Here is a 20,730-nt window from a genome sequence, read left to right on the forward strand (position 1 = left end):
GGTGATATTGAAGTGTGTAAGAGGACACTGGACTAAGAATGTCCTTCCCACCCCCAAAAAAGTGTCAGATAGACCTTTTTGTGCTCACAGGCTTGTTACTTGTCTGTTTAAGTGAACTGCTTGTTTTGATTCTTGAGAAAAGAGCAAATAAGTTTTCTGCATATTGATTAAAATGAAAATCTTTGTTTATAAAGCATTGAATTCTAGGCCAGAAGACTGTGATGTGGTATTTTCCAAGCACATATCTGACTGGTCTGTGTGGAAATCAACTATTACTGAGTTTTCTGGACTAATGGAAAGTTGGCTACCCTTTGTTAGTTTTAATAGAGTTGGAGATTAGATGTAGGAAAATGTTTTGAAACAGATTGAATACTCTTGCCAGTAACTTTACCTTTACACTCTTTTAAGGCACTATATAAACAAAACTACATGGGTCAGATCCTTAGCTTGGGTAAATCAACAAACTTCCATTAACAGTTGTGGAGCTAAACCAGTATACAATAGCTGGGGATCTGGCCCCCTATTGTTAGAGCTCAGTTGGATTTTCTTGCGAAGTTTTAACTTTTCACTTTTAATTAGAAATCTGGGGATGAAGTATGAATTGAATTGCTGCCAATGGGAGCGATTAACTCAGACCTCACAGGTTTGGTCATGTTAACATATAGTGAAAAATTTTTTTTCCTTATTTTCTTGCTAGTCTTCAGTTCTCTGTTCTGGGTTTGGAGAACTTGGATCCTCTAAATTAGCAAACTCCACTGGATCGCCGCTCTTGGACCAGTTGAAGTCTCCAGGTTTGGGTCAGTTCACCTCTCCAAGCTCTCAGCAAAACAGCAGTAGCTCCACTGCCACCACCGCCACCACCACGTCATCCTGGGATCTAAAACCCTCTATTAGCCAATCCTCTGTCCTCAGTCAGTTTGGTAAGTGTTTAGATATTGGGATGTGTTTTTGTTTTGTTGTGTTGGTTTTTTTAAGCCATTGACTGTGGAACTTTGACCCTTCAGTGACAGATGTTATGTAAGAGACTTTTAAAATATTGAGAAATGGCTTCTCTTTTGAAATTAGATTCCTAAAGGAGACTAGTAAACTTGATCACATTATATTGAGTTCCATTCATAAAAGGTTAATAAGTTATATATGTTATAAGCATAATAGACATCATAAATATTTTTATAGATGGCTTCAGTAGAAAGTGTTACAGATGGTTGTAAGCAGCGTGTTTGGCTCATCTTTGGCAATTGGTTAGCCATTTATTTAAAAATCTATTACCAACCTTTTATAAACTGTTTGTAAATGGAACCTTCATATAAAGTATGACTGTAAATGTCTCTAGGAATCCTGGGGAAAGACCTTTTTATTTTACCTTGACTGTACTTCTACTAGTGACAAAGTATAAAGTTTCAATGCTAGACTAAGTTAATACCACCTTATAATGCGTTCTCTGGCTCTTTAATAGTGTGGATCACGTCTTAATCCTGGGACCACCTGCATCCTGCATACTTCCCTTTCTGTCCACGATGGAGTAGATCACCGTACCTCCCATTCACAATTACGTAGACCCTTCTCTGAGGAGGGTTAGACAAGGCAGTGATTAAAAATTGCTTGAGCAATCTCTACACTGTTGCTTCCAGTGATGCTCCTACTGTGGAGAATTACAGGTCCTGGTTTTGCCAGTATAGAAGCAGCCATTGTGGTAGCAACCACAATTGTTCACATAATGTAATAAGAAAATATTTGTTTTCAGCTGCATTTTAATGCAGTTTAGCAGCTGAAAATAAGAAGCTGGCAACATGTAACCTGCAATGTTCTGTGGACCTCTTGTGTTTGTGAACCATAGTTTTGAATAATTGCTTATAAGCCTGTCCTCCAAAAGTCATGAGTTTTAGCTTTTATTGTGAATTGCACTTCCTGCATTTAACGGAGTCCCACTTTCAGACAGGTCTTCACACTGTGGAGCGGTGCAAGGTCTGACTAAAATAATACATAGCATTTCTGCTAGGGACTTGAGTATAATGCAGTTGTGTGGCCATATGAACAGCTGCCTAATTCCCTATTTTAAAAAAATTGCCATTTAGTCCTATTTCAGAATCTCCGTTTTCATTTGAAAAGAGAAAATTAAGTTGCCAGCTCTGTGGTTGCAAAAATAATCTTCAAAATCTGATCATGTAAAATAATGCGTTGACAGCTGACAGTCTGCACGCAGTCTGCAGCAATAGCTCTGAGAGGGGTGAATAAAAGCACTGATTCTTCAGCTACAGAGATGGAACATAGAAGTCCTGGGAGCAGAGTTTAATGCATCAATTATGATTTTCTTTTCCCAAATGCTGGCTAGACTTTAAATCCCAGCCTGAACCATCCCCAGTTCTCAGCCAGCTGACCCAACGACAGCAACAGCAGACACAGGCAGTCCCTGTTCCTCCTCCTGGATTGGAGTCCTCCTCCTCCCAAGTAAAACTCGGAGAGCCATCACCAGTAGACAGTTCTATGGCTGCAAGCAAAATGCTGCAGCTCCCCAGCATGTCTATGGATAACCAGGCAGTGTCTGCCCATCAAACACAGCAGAAACAGATCAAACCACCGAAACGGAGGATACCCCCAGCTTCTAAGGTGGGTAACACAGCAGGGGCAAATATATTGCAAATATAGGCTTTAAGATACATGAGGGCATGGGGAAACTTCATAGGGCAGTCTTGATGCACTTTTGGGTTTAACACAGGGAATTTTAAGATGGGTGGCTTTATAGTCCAGAAGACAGTGATGTGGTATTTTCCAAGCACATATCTGATTGCTTTGTGTGGAAATTCAACCATTTCTGAGTGTTTTTGGACTAACTAGTGACTGGGAGGTGAATGCTTAAAACAAAATACTCTTTAATAGGCACAGAGGACAGTGTAACTTAATTTCTTAGGCCCCAAAAAGTATGTGGGACTGACAAATTAAATTTTAAGCTGGAGGGATTCTAGTTAGGTAAAATTATGCAGCTCCATCTGAGAAGCAGCTGTAGTGACCAACAAATTCAGGTTAGAAGCCAAGGCTATGAGATTGTAACCAAGTTACATACTCGGTGTTCTGTGTGTTCGTAGTTCCCTAGAGTCCAAAGTGGTTCATGAATGATTTCTTTCATATAAACTATGTAGATACAGGATTTTGTTTTTACTTTCAGATTCCTGCCTCTGCAGTGGAAATGCCTGGATCGGCCGATGTGACGGGGTTAAATGTTCAGTTTGGAGCTCTGGAGTTTGGGTCAGAGCCTTCTCTCCCAGAGTTTGGGTCGGCCCCAAGCAATGAGAATATTAGCCAGGTGCCCAGCAACAGCTTGTACTCGAAACCTGTAAAGTACGTAAGAGTTCCATTCCTGTGTTCTCTGGTACCAAAAAAAGTGGCATGTGAAGATCAAGGTCTCTTGTGCCCAGGGGCTGTTTGGTGTAGCTGTCTCAAAAGCAAAAGATAATTGCTTGTGAGCCTCAGTCTTTATTTTCTGAGGATGGCACCCTTAAAAGGAGGATGATCCCTTTTCTGATGACTAGAGAAACATTCTGAAAAATGGGTTGGCATGGAACGGGGAATGAATTGAATTTAAATGCCCTTTTCATGAGCTACCCTTCACATTGTTACTTCATCATTTTTAATTATACTGATTCCCAAAGCTATTTAAGTGAGGGTTTGGCTCCCTCCCATCCCATCTCTCTTATAATTGACCCAGCAGAGATAAATGCATAACAACGTCAATCTATGTCAGCAGACCAACACCATAGATTGAGGTCTGACTTCACTGTAAGCTCAGCCTAAAGGCAGCCAGGCTCTGAAGTGGGCAGAAAGCCCTTATTAAAATGCTAATATCTTCAGTAAAAACAAGGGAAATGCAAACATAGCAGCCAAATACATGCTTACTTTTCAAATGTTCTTTCAGAGTTTTGTTTGTGTAAAATCTTCCTTAAAAATTTTATGGAGGATTTGCAAAAATAAATTCCTCTATTCATCTTAACTTTTGTAAATGTTTTAAAAAATGCAATACAAACCTTAAAAAAAAAAAAAGGAAGGGAGGGGGAAACACCCCTTCCAGTTTTGGCAGAGCAAACATTGCAGCATTGTGCTGATGTATGGCAGCCTGAAAGAGACCATATAAACAGAAATGGAGGGATACCCAGTTTCTGTATCCAAGATCTGAAAAATACAACTTGTTGTGTTAACTGTCTTAAAGTAATGTTCATATCACAGGCAAGAAAATTTAGGTTTTAAAAAGTGCTTTTTAACCTGTAAAGTCCTACAAGACTGATGTTAACTCAAGCAATACTGGAAAGGCAACAAATGTAAAGAGTTTAGAAAGATCGAGAGCAGTGTATGTAAACTGTCATGTATATTTACAGCAGTGTTGTGTAATAATAATACCTCTTATTTAGTGCCTTTTGTCAGTAGATTTGAAGTATTAGAATATTGACTAAAGGCCTCAGTCTGATCAGACACCATTATGCTGGGCTCTGGTACAAACACATGGTAAGAGGTGGTGTCTGCCTTCTAAACCTTAACAATCTAAAAGCATAAGAAATCACTTGTGAAGTATAACATTAATTCTAGCCAGGAAAAAGCAGGAAAACAATTATCATAGCTAACCTCTTTGAGAGGAGGAAGAGTGGAACATGGGATGAGAAAAATACAGTTGCCCTAGGAAGAGGAAATGCCACCTGTTGCGGAGCGAAAATGCTGGCTCTGAACAGAGGGCCCCCTGTAACTTTGCCTAGGCTCACATTCAGTTGTGTTATGCTAGGAGACTGGAACATGAGCAACTTCTAGCTGAGCAAATGGGTATCCAGTTCCAGATTGCTGTGCAGAAACTGGTAATGTCATGAAGGTATCTGAAATGACATTTAACAAGATGATAAATAACTTTTACTTTTTTCAGTGATCCTTTGAATACCTCTTTGCCAATATCCAATACAGTACAGGAGTCCACCTACACAACTTCTGCCATCACTTCTTCCAGTCTGACCTGCTCATCCCAGAGCACTAGCCCCGTAACAACTTCTTCCTCCTATGACCAGACTTCTGTGCATAGCAGGATAGCATACCAAAGCTCCATGGCTCCATCGGATTCAATCCCTGTTGCAGTCACGGTAAGTAGATTTCAGAAACCTTTGATAATGAAAATAAATTAATTAGGTTATTTGGGTGTTCGTGACATACTATGGCTATAGCTCAACTGTTTTGTTGAGCTCAGCAATAGTGGTTGTACTCTGAGACTTCAGTGGCTAACACAGAGATGATATTTTTGTCTGTTAACGTCTCTTGGACTAGTTAAAAGATTCTCTTTTGACCCCCTCCCTCCCAAACTCTGTTGTTCTTTGCTGTTGCTTTTCTGGCCCTTTGGTCCTCCGGTATGCAGATTTTTGTGATGTTTCTATGGATTCTATGGATATTTCTTCTTGATTTGCTCTTCAGTCTGTTTCTAGCTAACATTCTCATTTTGACTGACTCCTGCTTCCTGAAGCTTAGCATCTTGTTTTTAAAAAAACAAATCGATATTACATGGCTACCATGATATCTTGCCAGCATAACTTCGGTGCAGAGTCTGTTTATTATATTTGTACAGCATATAACACAGTGGGACCTGACCTGGTTAGGGCCTTCAGGCACAACCACATTATAAATGTTAAATAATAAAAAAAAAATACAAGACCAAAGAGAACATGCTCGTTACATTTTAAAGATCACAAGGTCAGCAGGTCCACATAACGTGCATCCAAGAATTTAAAAAGAGATGGCTGAAGAATTCACTGGGCTGTTAGTTATGAGTTTCAGTAAGTCTTGGGGAAGACGCTGAGAAAGTTCCAGAAGATGAAGAAAGCTAATGTTGTGCCATTATTTAAAAAGGGTAGATAGGATGACTTGAGTAATTATAAGCCTGTCAGTCTGACATTGATCCTGAGCAAGATAATGGAGTAGCTGATACAGGGCTCAACTAATAAAGAATTATAGGAGGGTTAATGCCAGTCAACACAGGTTTATAAAAAATAGATCCTGCCAAACTAACTTGGTATCCTTTTGTGATGAGATTATGCATTTGGTTGATAAAGATAAGTGTTTGATGCAATATACGTAGACTTCTGTGAGGCGTTTGACTTGGCGCTGGCTGACATTTTGATTAAAAATCTACAATGATATATTAACAAGGCATACATTAAATGGATTAAAAGTTGGCTGATTGATAAGTCTTAAATTGTAATTGTAAACAAGGAATCATCATCGAGTAGGTATATTTCTAGTGAGATCCTGCAGAGATCTGTTCTTGGTTATACACTATTGAGTATTTTTATTAATTACCTAGAGGAAAACATAAAATAATCACTGACAAAGTTTGCAGATGACGCACAAATTGGGGGAGGTGGTAAATAACAGACAGGTCACCAATTCAGAGTAATCTGGATCATTTGATAAACTATATGAAAGCAAACAATGTGTATTTTAATGCAGCTAAATATCAATATCTAGGAAAAAAGAACGTAGACCATACTTACAGTATGGAGAACTGTGTCTTGGGAAGCAATGATTCTGCAAAAAATCTGGGGGTCATGTTGTCTAATCAGGTGAACGTGAGCTCCCAGTGTGACATTGTGGCCAAAAGAGCTAATGCGATCCTTGGATGCATAAAAAGGGGAATCTCATGCAGAAGTAGCTAAGTTATTTTACCTCTGTTTTTGGCGCTGATGTGACTGCTGTTAAAATACGGTGTCCACGTCTCGTGTCCACAATTCAAGAAGGGTATTGATAATTTGGAGAGGGTTTGGAGAAGTGCTGCAAGAATGATTTAAGGATTAGAAAAGAAGCCCTATAGTGATATACTCAAGGAGCTTAGTCGATTTAGCTTAACAAAGAGAAAGTTAAGGGATGACATGATCATGGTCTTATAAGTACCTAAATGGGAATTACACATTTGATAAAGGACTTTTCAAGCTAGCAGAGAAATGTATAACAGGATCCAGTGGCTGAAAGTCAAGGCTAGACAACTTCAGACTGGAAATAAGGCATAAATTTTTAAGTGAGGGTCATAACCGTTTGAAACACTTACCAAGGTTTGCCATGTATTCTCTGTCACCAGCAATTTTTAAATCAAGTTTGATGTTTTTCTAAAAGATCTGCTCTAGGGATTATTTTGGGGGCAGTTCTCTGGCGTGTGTTATACAGGAGGTCAGATTAGATAATCGTGATGGTCTCTTCTGGCCTTGGAATCTGCAGATCTGTGAATCTAAATGACAATAACATCTTCTTTGTATTTCTCCATATGAGCTCCTTGCAGCAATTTCAAACAGAATTACGTTCTGGTCTCTGTAATTTAATGGCTCAATCACATTTACCTTCTGAACCAAGTCCTATGTGATGGTGCTCAGGATTATAAATCTAGAGCATCCACTTTTGTGGACCAGAATGATCCAAGAAGCAATTGTTTCCTCTCAGACTTTATCTCCCAATGGAAAGTTCAGCCTCTCTCTGTAATTTGTCTAGATGCAATTGTGTGTTCTGTTAGATCAGGGAGACAACAGTTTCTCAGGTATCCCTGACTTTACCATCACTCATTCATACAACCTTCTTGTTTCATTTTTATACCTGTGTCCCTGGCATGTCTCTCTCAAACACTTTCCTACTATAAAATTTAGCCCAGGGGTTGGCAACCTTTCAGAAGTGGTGTGCCGAGTCATTCATTCATTCACTCTAATTTAAGGTTTCACGTGCCAGTAATACATTTTTATGTTTTTAGAAGGCCTCTTTCTATAAGTCTATAATATATAACTAAACTATTGTTGTATGTAAAGTAAATAAGGTCTTTAAAATGTTTAAGAAGCTTCATTTAAAATTAAATAAAATGCAGAGCCCCCCGGAGCAGTGGCCAGGACCCAGGCAGTGTGAGTGCCACTGAAAATTAGCTCGCGTGCCACCTTCGGCACCCGTGCCATAGGTTGCCTACCCCTGGTTTAGCCCAAGGAATGGCAGTTGATTATTTTACGTCCCTCTTGACTTTCAGTTTGGAATGAATATAAAGTTTTGCAATGAGCAGCCTGTTAAATGTCTGAATCATGTAGGGTTTTTAATACCACCTCTGTCAGATGGGTTACTTATTTGTTTTTCCTTTGTTTACAGAATGGGCACAGTGCTGTTCGAACACAGCCAACTCTTGACAGTAAGTTTATAAAGCTTCACTATAGACGCAACTGTTTTTCTGACTGTCCCCTACCCTTCAACATGCACACCATTGTAATAGATAACTTAGAGAAAGTTGTACAAAACCTTGTTTAATTTTTGGCTGAACAGTTTGAGTTTTAAACTTCGTATCAGAAAATAAACACAGAGCTTGCACAAGCCCCATTGCTACTCTGTTCTTTCAAAGCACACGCTGCCACAACCAGAGCTGTCCCCTCTGAGTCCCTCAGCAAACCATCAATTCTTAAAGGGACAGGGCATAGATAAATATAACCCTGATGTTCCTTTGAGTGCTGCACTCCTCCCATGTAAATGTAACATTGTCCTAACATTTCTGTTAACTATGTATAACATACAGTCCATTCATTTGATTTATTAGAAGTCTATAAGTTGCACAAACTTGTAAATGGTTTCAGAGTGGTAGCCGTGTTAGTCTGTATCAGCAGAAACACCGAGGAGTCCTTGTGGCACCCTAGAGACTAACAAATTTATTTGGGCATAAGCTTTCATGGTCTAAAACCCACTTCATCAGATACAATCTGATGAAGTGGGTTTTAGCATCTGATGAAGTGATGCGAGTTTTAACCCACTAAAGCTTATGCCCAAACTCGTAACTTCCTTTCTCAACTGTGTCTTTGGGTGTCTCTCTCACACGTTCTGGTACTGATGGTGGAAATGTATGCATCTCTCTTCAGTTTTTCATATTAAGCAGAAAGTCTGGCAATTTTAGTTCCAAAATCCAACTGAACAATCAGTTCTGAACACCGTAGATTCCTAAAGATATTCATATATTAAGAAATAAAAGTTCTGTATGAGCAGTGATTATAATCATGATAACTCGAAGTCACTGGGCATATGGCAAACTATCTAGGGAACATACTAAATTATCATCATAACAAACTATCCAGAACTATAAAACGTGTCATTTAATTTTAGAGCAGTAGACCATGAGTCAATATCACTTTACCAGTATTACATGTATCTTGGATAGACTGCAGGATAAGGTACAAGAATAGGGATTTGGTATGTCATCTGACAAACATGAGGATAGCCAAATGGTGCATTTACTAGTTCAGTAGTTGGATTTAGGCACTGATAAGTAGGTGTCCCTAAATGTTCATATTTTGGGTCTGTGTGGCTCATGTTTTTCTAGTTGGATGACCTGGAGTGTCAATGGATTGTTCTGGTGATCTGCCCTCTTGTGCACTGCTGATTTCAGGTTGCATCGTCTCATTTTGCCATTCATGTTTTTCAGTGGCTGGTGTGAATGGCACATCAGTCTAATGCAGTTTCCAAATTCACAGGGTCAACCACGTCCTCATTTCCCAGATGTGGATGAAATGCTTCTGTCTTGGAATTCACAGAATCTGGTACCATCACATAATGTAATTAATCTTCACTCTCATTATCATAATCACTGAAGTCCAAATGGTTGTTCTCATCTTTATCTCTTGTGGTGCTAGTTTGCCTTGGTCTCTGTTTCTTCCTTTGTTGTGGTTTAGAAGGTGTTACATCCAAGAGCAAGCTGTCACAAGGAGCTAAAAGATTGCAGTGGAGAACTCCTGAAAACATCCTTCCCCATCTTTTGCTTTTTAATTCATAGACTGGACTATTCCCTTTCTTTTCAAATAAAACATGAATCTTATCTTCCCAATAGGATCTCAATTTTCCTGGTCACCCTCTCTGAAAGATTCTGCACAAGCACTGTCACCAGCAGGAGGGCAGCACCATGCACTTTCTGACCATAGTGATATTTATCACGAGTAGCAGATTTTTGAGAACACTTTGATGCCAGTTCATAGGCTTCTTTCATCTGCTCTATCCATTTCTCAGCTTAATCTTTATGGTGCCCAGGTGTACATTGAGTTTATAGGTAAACCAAATGCAATGTCAATGGGCAAACATGGTGATCTTCCATATAATACAGAGAGAGGAGAACTCCGTAGCTTCATTTTGTGTACAGTTAGAGACTTAGATGACCTTATTTAAAGAAGACTTTCCAGCTTGACTTTTGTTCTTCTAGCAAGGTTCACAACATAGCGAAGAGTTCAGTTCTGTGCTTCTACCTGCCCATTGCCTTATGGGTGGTAGGGGGTTGTGAGAGATGTAAAATTGAAATGATAGTGCTACAACTTTCTGAATACATTATTTTCACACTTAAATGGTTCTATTGTAACTGTTAGTTGGCTGGTGAGGTTTCTTTTGCTTGACTCACGTACAGACTCTAGTAACATAATGTTTGATCTTTGCCTTCATCTGTTGCCAATTAAACCGATCTCTTGAAAGACTGATTACTCTCTCTGCTCTTAAAAGTCCCATCTCTTCATGAGCAGCAAAGAGTCCTGTGGCATCATATAGACTAACAGACGTTTTGGAGCATGAGCTTTCGTGGGTGAATACCCACTTCGTCGGATGCATCTCTTCATGTAGCTCTTGATTCCCTTTCTTATTTATTTTTCAAGTAATACCAGTTGATTTTGTAACATAGATTTTCGGTAAAGTATTCCATCTGTTTCCAGATGCAATGGTGCCACTCACACGCATATTACCATAGCCACCTGTGTTCTCTTGGTTATTTTGTCTTTACCTCATGGATTTATAATGAAGAATTTTAGCAACAGCTGCATCTTTGTTTAGAACTTCCAAAATGTCGTCTTGTGGAAATGGTTTTATGGTGGATTTAATACTCGTGGAGATGAGGTTCTACTGGCAAAAGGGTGGTAGTAACAGCTGCTGACTAAGATACTGTGTCATCTTTTTGTACATCTAAGGACTGAAAGACAGCATTAACGTCTTTGCTTGTCTCTCTTGTGCATTCTGTCATATTTTTTCATATCAAGGGGCACTCTGGATAAAGCATCTGGCTTCACATTAGATTTCCCTAGATGATATTTAACTTCGAAGTTAGTCAGCTAGTTCTGAAGCCTGTATGCTGTGGCATTCAGCCTGACAGAAGTGAAAGCATAGGTTAGCAGGTTGTTGTTGCTGTAAACTATGGATTTTGTGTGTATAGAAATAATCATGGAATTGGTCAGTAACAGCCCACTTCAAAGGTAGGAACTCCAGCTTTCCTTAGCGAAGGTGATAATTCTCCTTAGCTGTAGTACATGTTTTTGACTCATACCAATTACTCTATTTACTTTCTTGATATTTAATAGAAGACTGCACTTAGTTCCTTATTGGAAGCATCTACATGAAGGATAAAGGGTTACGCAAAATCAGGATAGGCTGTTGTTGGTGTTCTAAAACGTTTTGATGATGCTCAGTCCAGAGAAGTGGGTGTTTGGAGGATATCTGTCCAAATGCCTTTCCTTATCCTTTAGCTTTCTTCTTTTTCCAAGCCACTTTTGACAGTGATGAGTCAGATTCCAGTGAAACAATCAACAGGTCATACAGTGGCTGTGCTATTCTAGAAAAGTCTGGAATGTAGCTTCGATAGTAGATGATGAAGCCTAGCAGTTTACAAAGTTCCCCTATTGTGTTCCGTGATTTCTCTGCGAGAGCACAGAGTCAAGGTGTCAGTTGGAGCCATCTTGTAACCTTCATCAGATACCACCATTCCCAAGTAATGTTTTAAAGGTCATATCTAGAAACTTTCATCTTAATTATTCTGTGACTGTTGAAATACTCTCCTTACGTTCTCTGTGTGTTCTTCAAAAGTGCCACTGTCCACAAGAACATTGTCCAGGTAGGGAAATGCACATGTTAGAAGATAATATGATATGACAGCTTAGCTGCCTCGCGAGAGGATGGATTTATTAGTGATGGGGAAAAAACCCCTTTTGTTGCTGTAGCAAGTGCAGCATGAGTGTTTAATGGTAAATACAGGCCATCCTGGTAGATCTGATAGTGTCGGCTTTGCCTCTGCTCTCTTGTGATTTTTCCTGCATGACATCTGACTGCTAGTGTTCTGTACTGCCACATCTGAAATGGTGGTCACAAGTACTGCCTCTGCCAGATAGTCTGCAGCTAACAAATCCTCTTTTCTGGGGTTGCATGCCTGCATGTGTGCTTGTACCATTTAGCTCTTTTGTGTGCACACAGACAGCTTGCTGCTTATACTGATTTCAGGTCCTGCGCCTTTGAGTTCATCAATATTGGCCTTTAATTCCCTTATCTCATCCATCAGCAAGTCACTTTTGGAGATTCCTTTCACTCGGGAGGAGATGCTGCTTCCCTTTCTGACCTGTGCTTTTTATGTGGCAGTTTCACAGAATTACAAGCTGCTCCCATAGCAGGCGCTCCATTCCCTAACTTCTGGTGTTTCTCTGCTTCCTCAGCTACAGCAGTGTGCAGCTTCTCAAACAAGGTCTCGTGTGCAACTTGATTATCTTTTAGACGAGGTTGCATCACAGTCTGAGTATCCTGTCATGACTGAACGGAGGAATGTGTTTTGTTGCAAGGACATGGTTATATCTTAGATCAGAGTCAGCTCCTTGTGAGGCAAACAGAAATTTCTCTCTGAAATCAAGTGCTCAGACTAGGAAATCCTGACGCGTCCTTTGGCTCTTGCGCTGGGCTTAAGAGCTGCAGGTGAAGTTCAGTTGCATCTTTTCCCCGGTTTTAAGACCTTGAGTTGTTCCTCAGTTTTGGCAGGCTTGGTTAGTTTTTTCCCTCCAGCTAGTTCCTGAGGCTCAGTCCAAGGCAAACTGTCCTAATTACAGCTTCTGTTATCTCAGTGTACCCCTTTCAAATCGCACTTTCAGTTTGATAACTCAAACTGCTTAGCCTCAGTTATTGTCTCCTTTTGGGGGAGTTCCCAGTCTGTCCTGTTGCTTTTAAACGTTTACAGTGGTGGTGTAGCCATGCTGGTCCCAGGATATTAGAGAGACAAGGTGTAGAAGATACCATCTAACCCGCTTGTGTCTGTTGTTTTACAGTCTCTTTAAAATTGGTTGTTTTCTATGATAGGTTGACACATTTTCCCCAGGGGTTTGTTGTTTAATTTCTCTCATGCTTTTCTGAAACTGTATTTCAAGTGACTTTAAGGACCTTCAATTTTTAAAGGGACAAGGCACTGGTAACTGTAACCCGGTATTTTCTTGTGAGCTGCACTTTTACTTGTTTGCTAATAATGAAATGTTAAATCAGTCTTATTAAATTTGCTCCCAGATGTGCAACACTGAATAGACTTGGAGTCACAGGGAAGTTCCCAGTTTTATTTTTTTTAATTCTTATGCCACATTGATGTCGATCAGATGTTTCTTACCAATTTTCCAGCTTCCCATATGGAGAACAGATAGATCATAATTTTATTTTTAGTGGAGTTCAAAAAGAATGTGGCTTTGTTTTGTTATCTCTTGTTATCCTGCAGCCAACTTCTGGGAATAAGGTTGGCTAAAATGCTCCCTCTGCTGGATGGCTTGTCTGCTGCAGTAGAGCAAAAAACATGCTGATGCATAGGCAGTGGTTGTCTGGCCTTTTTGCTTAACCTTTTTTCATGTATTATCTTACTGGTAGTACCCCCTGTGGATCACTTCTGGTATTCCTAATATCAATAACACTATGCTTTTCTGCCCTGAACGAGCGTGTCTGTGTTCCTTTTTATGGGTTGCAGCACAGATTGATCTCCCTGTAAACCCAACCCCTCAGCCCCACACCTTGTGCCTATCCCAACTCTGGGAACGTATCCATCTCTCAAAAACCACCTCAAGGTTGGCGTTAGAAGTAGGGCAGTTTGTCCTTCAAGTACTTGTTTCTGATACAAGTTTTGTGAACAGAGGTCTTGAGTATCCAGAGCTGTAAACCTGGCATGTTTTCATCAGCACAAAATTCAGTTTAAGGTTTGAAAAAAAGCTTGTGAGACTGCTGATTTACCATCTTTGAATCAGTTGCTCTCAAAATATCTGTAAAATACTGTTCCAATTGAAAATTGGTTTACAATCCAAACATGAGCTGCCACAAGGGAGCTGTGGAAGTTGCCTGTCTGTAGCACAGTGATCTGCTTTTTTATTTATTGCATTTGTTCATCTCCCAAGTTACAAAGTTCTCTGAAGACCCACTTGGCTACTTCTTAAGTCTCAAATTCTTTGCTGTGCAAAGTAAATCATCCTTAACTGACCTCAGAACTCTTAAATTTTATGCATTTGTTCTAGAATCTAGCTCAGGGGTCCGCAGCCTCTGGCACACGGCTCACCAGGGTAAGCCCCCTGACAGGCCAAGCGAGTTTGTTTACCTGCTGTGTTGACAAGTTCGGCGGACTGTGGCTCCGATTGGCCGCGGTTTGCTGTCCCAGGCCAATGGGGGTTGCGGGAAGCCGCGGCCAGCACATCCCTTGCCCACGCTGCTTCCCGCCGCCCCCATTGGCCTGGGACGGTGAACCGTGGCCTGTGGGAGCCATGGTACGCTGAACCTGCCAACGCAGCAGGTAAACAAACTGGCCTACCCCGCGAGGGGGCTTACCATGGCAAGCCGCGTGCCAGATGTTGCCAACCCCGATCGAGCTCATAGAGAGTCCCCTCTGCCCACCCCCAGTCCTCAATTTCTGTTAACATTGCTGTCCTCTGTTATACAGGTTTGTAAACTGGGAACCATCTTTGACTCCTTCCACACTTACCCTAAACATCCAGGCTATGTTCAAACCCTTCTTTTTTTTCCTTCTTAACACACTCAAACTGTGACCTTTTTCTTTCTGTCCATGCTGTTAAAACTCTAGTCCAAGTCCTCCTATTTGTCCATCTTGACTTCTGTCACCTTCTCTCTGATTTCCACATCATGCCTTCCCCAACCCCTCCCATCCTTTCAAAATATGACAGCTGGGACTATATTCCTTCCCATTGCCCTAACTATGTCACTCCTCTCTTCAGTTCTTGCCTGGTTTCCCCTTTCTAATACTATACCAATACTATAGGCCAATACTATAACAGGGTTCAAAAGGGAGGTAGATTCATGGGAGATAGGTCCATCAGTGGCTATTAGCCAGGATGGGCAGGGATGGTATCCCTAGCCTCTGTTTGCCAGAAACTGGGATTGGGTGACAGGGCTTGGATCACTTGACGGTAACCTGTCTGTTCATTCCCTTTGGGGTACCTGCCATTGGCCACTGTCAGAGGACGGGATACTGGGCTTGATGGCTTTGGTCTGACCCAGTATGGCCATTCTTATGTTCTCTAAACACATCCTGTGCAAGTGTCTTGTCCTTCCTGTCTAGACCCTTCATGACTCTTTCCCCCCACACACCTTGCTTGTCCTACCTTGTCTCTTATAGTGTTACCCTGGCTGCTTCCCCCTCTGCAAAGAGATGCCAGCCTTGTTCATCCAATTATCAGCTTCTCCTACAGCCATCTGTATGATGTTTTTGTGCCACCCCTTATGCATGCAGCACCCTCTCTGCGTCTGAGTGATCTGGATAGTCACTACCTCCTCCTTCAGATCCTTCCTCAAGATCCATTTCTGCTTTGACCCTAACAAGAATTCAACCAGTCAGCAGTGGCTTGTGTGTCTATCAGGACCAGCTAGTTTTATATTTTTTAAATGGCATCTTCATGAACCATCAAGTAGTGCAGTTGCTCCCTGTGTCACTACATGCATTTATTTTCATCACCCTCATCCTCCCTTCCCTCTCTTTGTTTCTCATACTCATTGCGCTTGGTTTCAGACTGTAAGTTCTCAAGGGTAGTCACTGTTAATATTTGTTTGTGTAGCACCTAACACATTGGGAGGGCCTGATCCTGACTGGGGGCCTCGGAGAGCTACAACAAAACAGCTAACATGGAAAGACAATGATGCTTAACTTCCAAGCACATATCTGAATTGTACTGTGGACGCTCTAAGACTGAGTCTTTTCATCCCGCTTGTATTTTGCATACCAGTTAATAGTTAACTCGTTGGAGCGTAGTCACTGAAACCATGGGGTATAAAAAGATGGAGCTGTATGAAAGGCGTAACTGGCCTTCTGAAGCTTAGCAGCAAATGACTGTTCAGTATACCTGCTTGTGAATTTCAGCAAGTAGTTTGAGAACTTGAATTTCCATGTTGTAATTGAAGTTCTTCATGGGACATCACAGAACAACAGCATGGATTTAACAGGGTAGTTACATTACTGTCCTAGAATCCTCCAGCTTAACATTACAAGGCAGCGATCCCCGGGAAAGGTGCATTTCTAATAAGTAGGTGACTTTTAACAGTAGAACAGTTCATTCTCAGCATTTTCCGTCTCTCTAGGATGAGTAAAAAAAAGTCATGTGAGTCATCTGTTTGGGTCACCAAAAGTGCTCAATGAAAGGATGTTATGTTTGAATGTAGCTTGTTTTGTTTCATTGTCAGCACTTCCCAAATACTTGTAAACCATTTATTAAAGGGATGTACTTCCTTGCTACTCTAAATCAGTAAGTTGTACGTAATATTTTTGTCTGTTCAAAACTCACTTGAAGCATATCAAAACAGTGTCTTGTTCTTGTTTACAAATAGATTAAATTATTTTTTTATTTTTACAGCATCATAGATGTGCCTTGAGTTTTACAGGCAAATACAACAGATCCTTGTCACGCTTTCGCTTCAAGTTAGACTAGGTGTAACAGGAAGAGCAGAGTGATATGGGTGAGGAAGAAAAGGGAATTGAAAGATGCACAGAGTGTTACCTTAGTTACATATAAGCCACTAGCACCTTTATTAGTGTCTGCAGTTTTTTTACAGCTAGCAGTTGTTCATTCTTGACTAATAAAGCCATTGAGATGGACATCTGAGTGTGAAAAACCCTATAGAGAGCAAGAATGGAGGTCATCTGCCCAAAATAAGTGAGTCTTGAGGAAAGACAGTGAGGAAGCGGCTACATCAGGGTTGTGGATGATGCTCCAGGCATGGGCAAAAGCACAGGGTTGTAAGAGTAGATCGCTGTGGGATTATAAAGACATACTGTGTTTGTAGAGCAGGGGTAGGCAACCTGTGGCATGCGTGCCAAAGGCGGCGAGTGAGCTGATTTTCAGTGGCACTCACACTGCTGGGTCCTGGCCACCAGTCCAGGGGGCTCTGCATTTTAATCTAATTTTAAATGAAGTTTCTTAAACATTTTAAAAACCTTATTTACTCACCTACAACAATAGTTTAGTTACATATTATAGACTTATAGAAAGAGACCTTCTAAAAATATTAATGTATTACTGGCACGTGAAACATTAAATGAGAGTGACTAACTGAAGACTCAGTACACCACTTCTGAAACGTTGCCAACCCCTGTTGTAGAGCATAGGGTGGAAGTGGGCCAGTTAGGAGAGGAACAGAGATGTAGGCAAAGGTTGGGAAGGGCCTTGAAAGGAGAACGAGGAGTTCAAAATTGATGTGGAAGAAGATGGGAATCAATGCGGGAGATTCAAAGCGGAGGAGTGAAAGACCAGTGGGTGCAAAAAAAAAAAAAGGTGACGATAGATAAATAAACAAAGGAATGTCACTCATTAAAAATCTACTAGTGAACATCTTAGCCCTGCCAAAGGAAAGATGGTACGGCTTTACCAATGCTTGTGGAATTTACTCCAGTAGCCAAGTCAAGCAGGTCACTAAGTCATCGGTACCAATTAATCACACACTGGTAAATTGACTGGAATGTGCTGCCTTGTCTTAAAGTCTCTCTGTTCCTGAATCAAATACGTGGGGTTGTGTGTGCTGGAATTCCTTTCTGATTGGCTTTTTCTAACTTGCAGCTACTTCATCAGTTCCAACGTCTAAGACAGAAACCTCTCCCTCGCTACCTACTGCGGGGTCTCTGCCTAGCACGGCGTCCTCCACTGCTTCGCTTCTGCCTTCAGCTCCACAGCACACAGCAGCGTTACCCAGCTTGCCCCAGTCCAGTGACTTGACCAGCAGCTCACTCTCCCAGTTAAGCAGGTATAGTAGGAGGACAAAGGAAAACAGGTTGAATTTGGGCTTAGTGGCAGTGTGCGCAGGATAGATATGGGTCAGTGTACAAGGTGACTCCAGGTAAAGGCGCCCCCCTCTCTTGTTTTAACCCGAACTAGGACAGGTATTCATAAGAGATCAAGGATAATGTTTCTGGTTGGAATATAAGAACCACATGCTACATTTCAGCAGTACTGTGCCCACAGATCTCTGTTCTTGGAGTCTCATAGATTTAGCAGCAATATCCTATTTAAGGATCTGCTGCTTCAGCATAGCCAATAATGGATTCCAAATGAGACGCTCATACATTCATTTGATGTTTCTGCTGCCTTGTCCACAGCACCAGCTATTGACCTGGCCAGTTTTTTAGCCTATAAAAATCCAGTTCTTTAGCCATTGCTTTTCTGACCATATTTAAATGTTGTAGATGTTTAAATCCTGGATTGTCACACATTTAAAGTAAAAAAATGTCTACACTGGGACTGAGGGCTGAGTGGTTCCGAGTGCTTCTTGCTAAGATGCTTCCTTGAGGAAATGTGAACTATAAGATTGCAGCTCTGGGAAGTTCTGTCCATCACCACTCAGCTCTTCTGTGCCAGCTGTTTGCTTCCCACTGCACATTATTAAAGCTTCATTCTTGAAAAGGTGTCAGCGTGAGTCTGTATTAATTATATAAACTACTTGCGCTGTTTGACCTCTGCACTTTATTTCTTGAATTTAGTAATGGATTGAACCAGGACCTAATGGGTGTTGTCCATCTCCTAGCTAGTGCATGTTCGTGCCCTGTTGGACTGCCAGTGTTGAGTGAAGTCTTAAATGCCTCAAATACTTGGAATTATTCCTTTCACCGGAGACTTGATCTCTCACATTTTTGTTGTACCACCTTTCATCCAAAAGGGATCCAAAGCACTTCACAAACAATGAGCGAGGTGCCTGGCTAGAAATTTGGGTTTGGGTGTGCATGATGTGGGGCAGACTTGGAGTAACCTGAAAAGACAGTGATGCCTGATTTCCAAGCACATATCTGACTTGCATGTGCAGACAGCTCTTGAGTCTGAGTCTTTTCAGTAGTGGGCTCCCTGATGAATCAAGGTGTCAAGGGAATGTGCATTTCAAAAACTACCTGTGTATGACTGAACCATTTCCCTCCTGCCACGGTGTCTCCTCATCCTGGTGGCTGCAGGAGAGGGAGGCACTAAAAGTCTTCGTGAAATTGGTCTGTAAAGCTGCAGAGGTGTATGCTGGGCCTCCTCCTTGACATGCCTCAAAGGGCGTGGTCCTGAATTAGGAAATGCCCTACAGTATTAACTTTCAGTCTGGTTATAAACACTGGTGCATCTCCAAAGAAAATGCCTGTATTTAATCATGGTCAGGACACTTGTCCTCCTGCCCCTCATTGACATGAATGGGGCTTTCTTATTGCCAGAATTCTCAAGGGAGCGTATAGATGTGTGCGTGATGAGCAGACCTTGTTCTGAGCTGCTTTACTCTTCTGGATGATAGGCTTTATTTGTGGTGGTTGCATTTTGCTTGCTCCTTATTTTGCTGGGGTGACATTAGTTTTGGGGTGGGAGGAAAGGTGAAGCTGTTAAGCATTTTAAATGACCAAGAACAAGCTTTAGTCACCTGCCAAGAAGGCTTTTACAGGACTGTTGGTGAAATCTGGTGCTGGTGTTGCTGTTAGCACTATAAGCTTGGAGGTGGGACTCCTTGATTGATAGAAAACAAGTAGTTGTGGGAAGAATGAATATACTCCCTAAAAGTAGAATGTCTACAAGTGTCCATTTCCACTATTTACAAAAATGTTGAGCCTTTCCCCTGAAAATAAATTAACTGAGTTGTGCTGGATGTGGGAGGACAGTCTAACTCAAGGAGGAGAAAAACAAAACAATACAAGAAATGGGAGTTGATTAAAAAATTAAGGTTAGGAGTTTGAGAATGGCTGGCTTGCCTGAAAATGTAGGAACTGGGAAGACAGTATTCCTTCTGCTGAGGCATCAGAAGATTCACATCTAGCAGGAAGAATGTGGATTCATTTCTGCTAGGAGACTTCTGAGGAGTAAGTCTGCCTTTGAGAACCGTCCTAATGTATGTGAACCCCTGATGGTGAGAAACAAGCTCCTTTCTGTTGCAAAAGGAGCTGATCATTCGTTGATTTCAAGGCTGAGTTCTGTCCTTTATAATTCTATAGTTCTCAGGAGAAATGAAGCTTTTCCTTTGTAAACAAGATGAGGGATTTAGGTCTTCAAATCATCTGATTAAATGAAGAGTGTACTTTGGCAATCAGTTTTTTTAAATTCAGAAAGTGGAGACCTGCCTAAAGCTGTGAAGGTTTGAGAGCTCAGAATCCTAGCTTGAAGAGTCTACATGACATACAGATCCATGCAAACTCCTATTGTTTAGTCTTTTTTTATTTTTATTTGAACCACTCTTCCTGTATCTTCTCACTGTATTTCTACCTAGAATTTCTGTAGTGGATATTGTGTGTGATGGATGCTTTAACATGCTCTGATTCCCAGAGTTTGACACTGCTTGAATATTTTAAAACATAATGGGAATTAGTTTGTGTATAAGAGCGACAAGGTGGGTGAGGTAGTATCTTACTGGACCCACTTCTGTTGGTGAAAGAGACAAGCTTTTGAGTTCCACAGAGCTCTTCTTTTGAAGTTGGTCCAATAAAAGATATTAACTCACCCTCTCTCTCTCTCT

The 20,730-nt window shown here is 41.0% G+C and overlaps 1 protein-coding gene and 4 non-coding genes across 7 annotated transcripts in view; all 5 read left to right on the forward strand.

The window, feature by feature from the left end:
- UBAP2 (ubiquitin associated protein 2) overlaps positions 1-20,730 on the forward strand; it is a 154,600-nt gene that overhangs the window by 105,698 nt on the left and 28,172 nt on the right. For all 3 annotated transcript variants that reach the window (XM_032779853.2, XM_075066824.1, XM_075066823.1), the window contains 6 exons: positions 698-920; positions 2,333-2,607; positions 3,164-3,336; positions 4,901-5,111; positions 8,131-8,170; positions 17,826-18,009. In XM_032779853.2, coding sequence (XP_032635744.1) covers positions 698-920; positions 2,333-2,607; positions 3,164-3,336; positions 4,901-5,111; positions 8,131-8,170; positions 17,826-18,009 — 1,106 coding nt within the window. The remainder of the gene's footprint in view (positions 1-697; positions 921-2,332; positions 2,608-3,163; positions 3,337-4,900; positions 5,112-8,130; positions 8,171-17,825; positions 18,010-20,730) is intronic.
- LOC116824516 (small nucleolar RNA SNORD121A) lies at positions 207-290 on the forward strand. Its single transcript, XR_004373641.1, has one exon. It is a non-coding gene; the product is annotated as a small nucleolar RNA SNORD121A (small nucleolar RNA).
- LOC116824517 (small nucleolar RNA SNORD121A) lies at positions 2,743-2,828 on the forward strand. Its single transcript, XR_004373642.1, has one exon. It is a non-coding gene; the product is annotated as a small nucleolar RNA SNORD121A (small nucleolar RNA).
- On the forward strand, positions 15,900-15,979 carry LOC116824519 (small nucleolar RNA SNORD121A). The gene has a single exon (XR_004373644.1). It is a non-coding gene; the product is annotated as a small nucleolar RNA SNORD121A (small nucleolar RNA).
- LOC116824518 (small nucleolar RNA SNORD121A) lies at positions 19,008-19,090 on the forward strand. The gene has a single exon (XR_004373643.1). It is a non-coding gene; the product is annotated as a small nucleolar RNA SNORD121A (small nucleolar RNA).

The sequence above is a fragment of the Chelonoidis abingdonii genome, chromosome 6 (genome assembly GCF_003597395.2).
Source record: "Chelonoidis abingdonii isolate Lonesome George chromosome 6, CheloAbing_2.0, whole genome shotgun sequence".
Taxonomy (NCBI): Eukaryota; Metazoa; Chordata; order Testudines; family Testudinidae; genus Chelonoidis; species Chelonoidis abingdonii.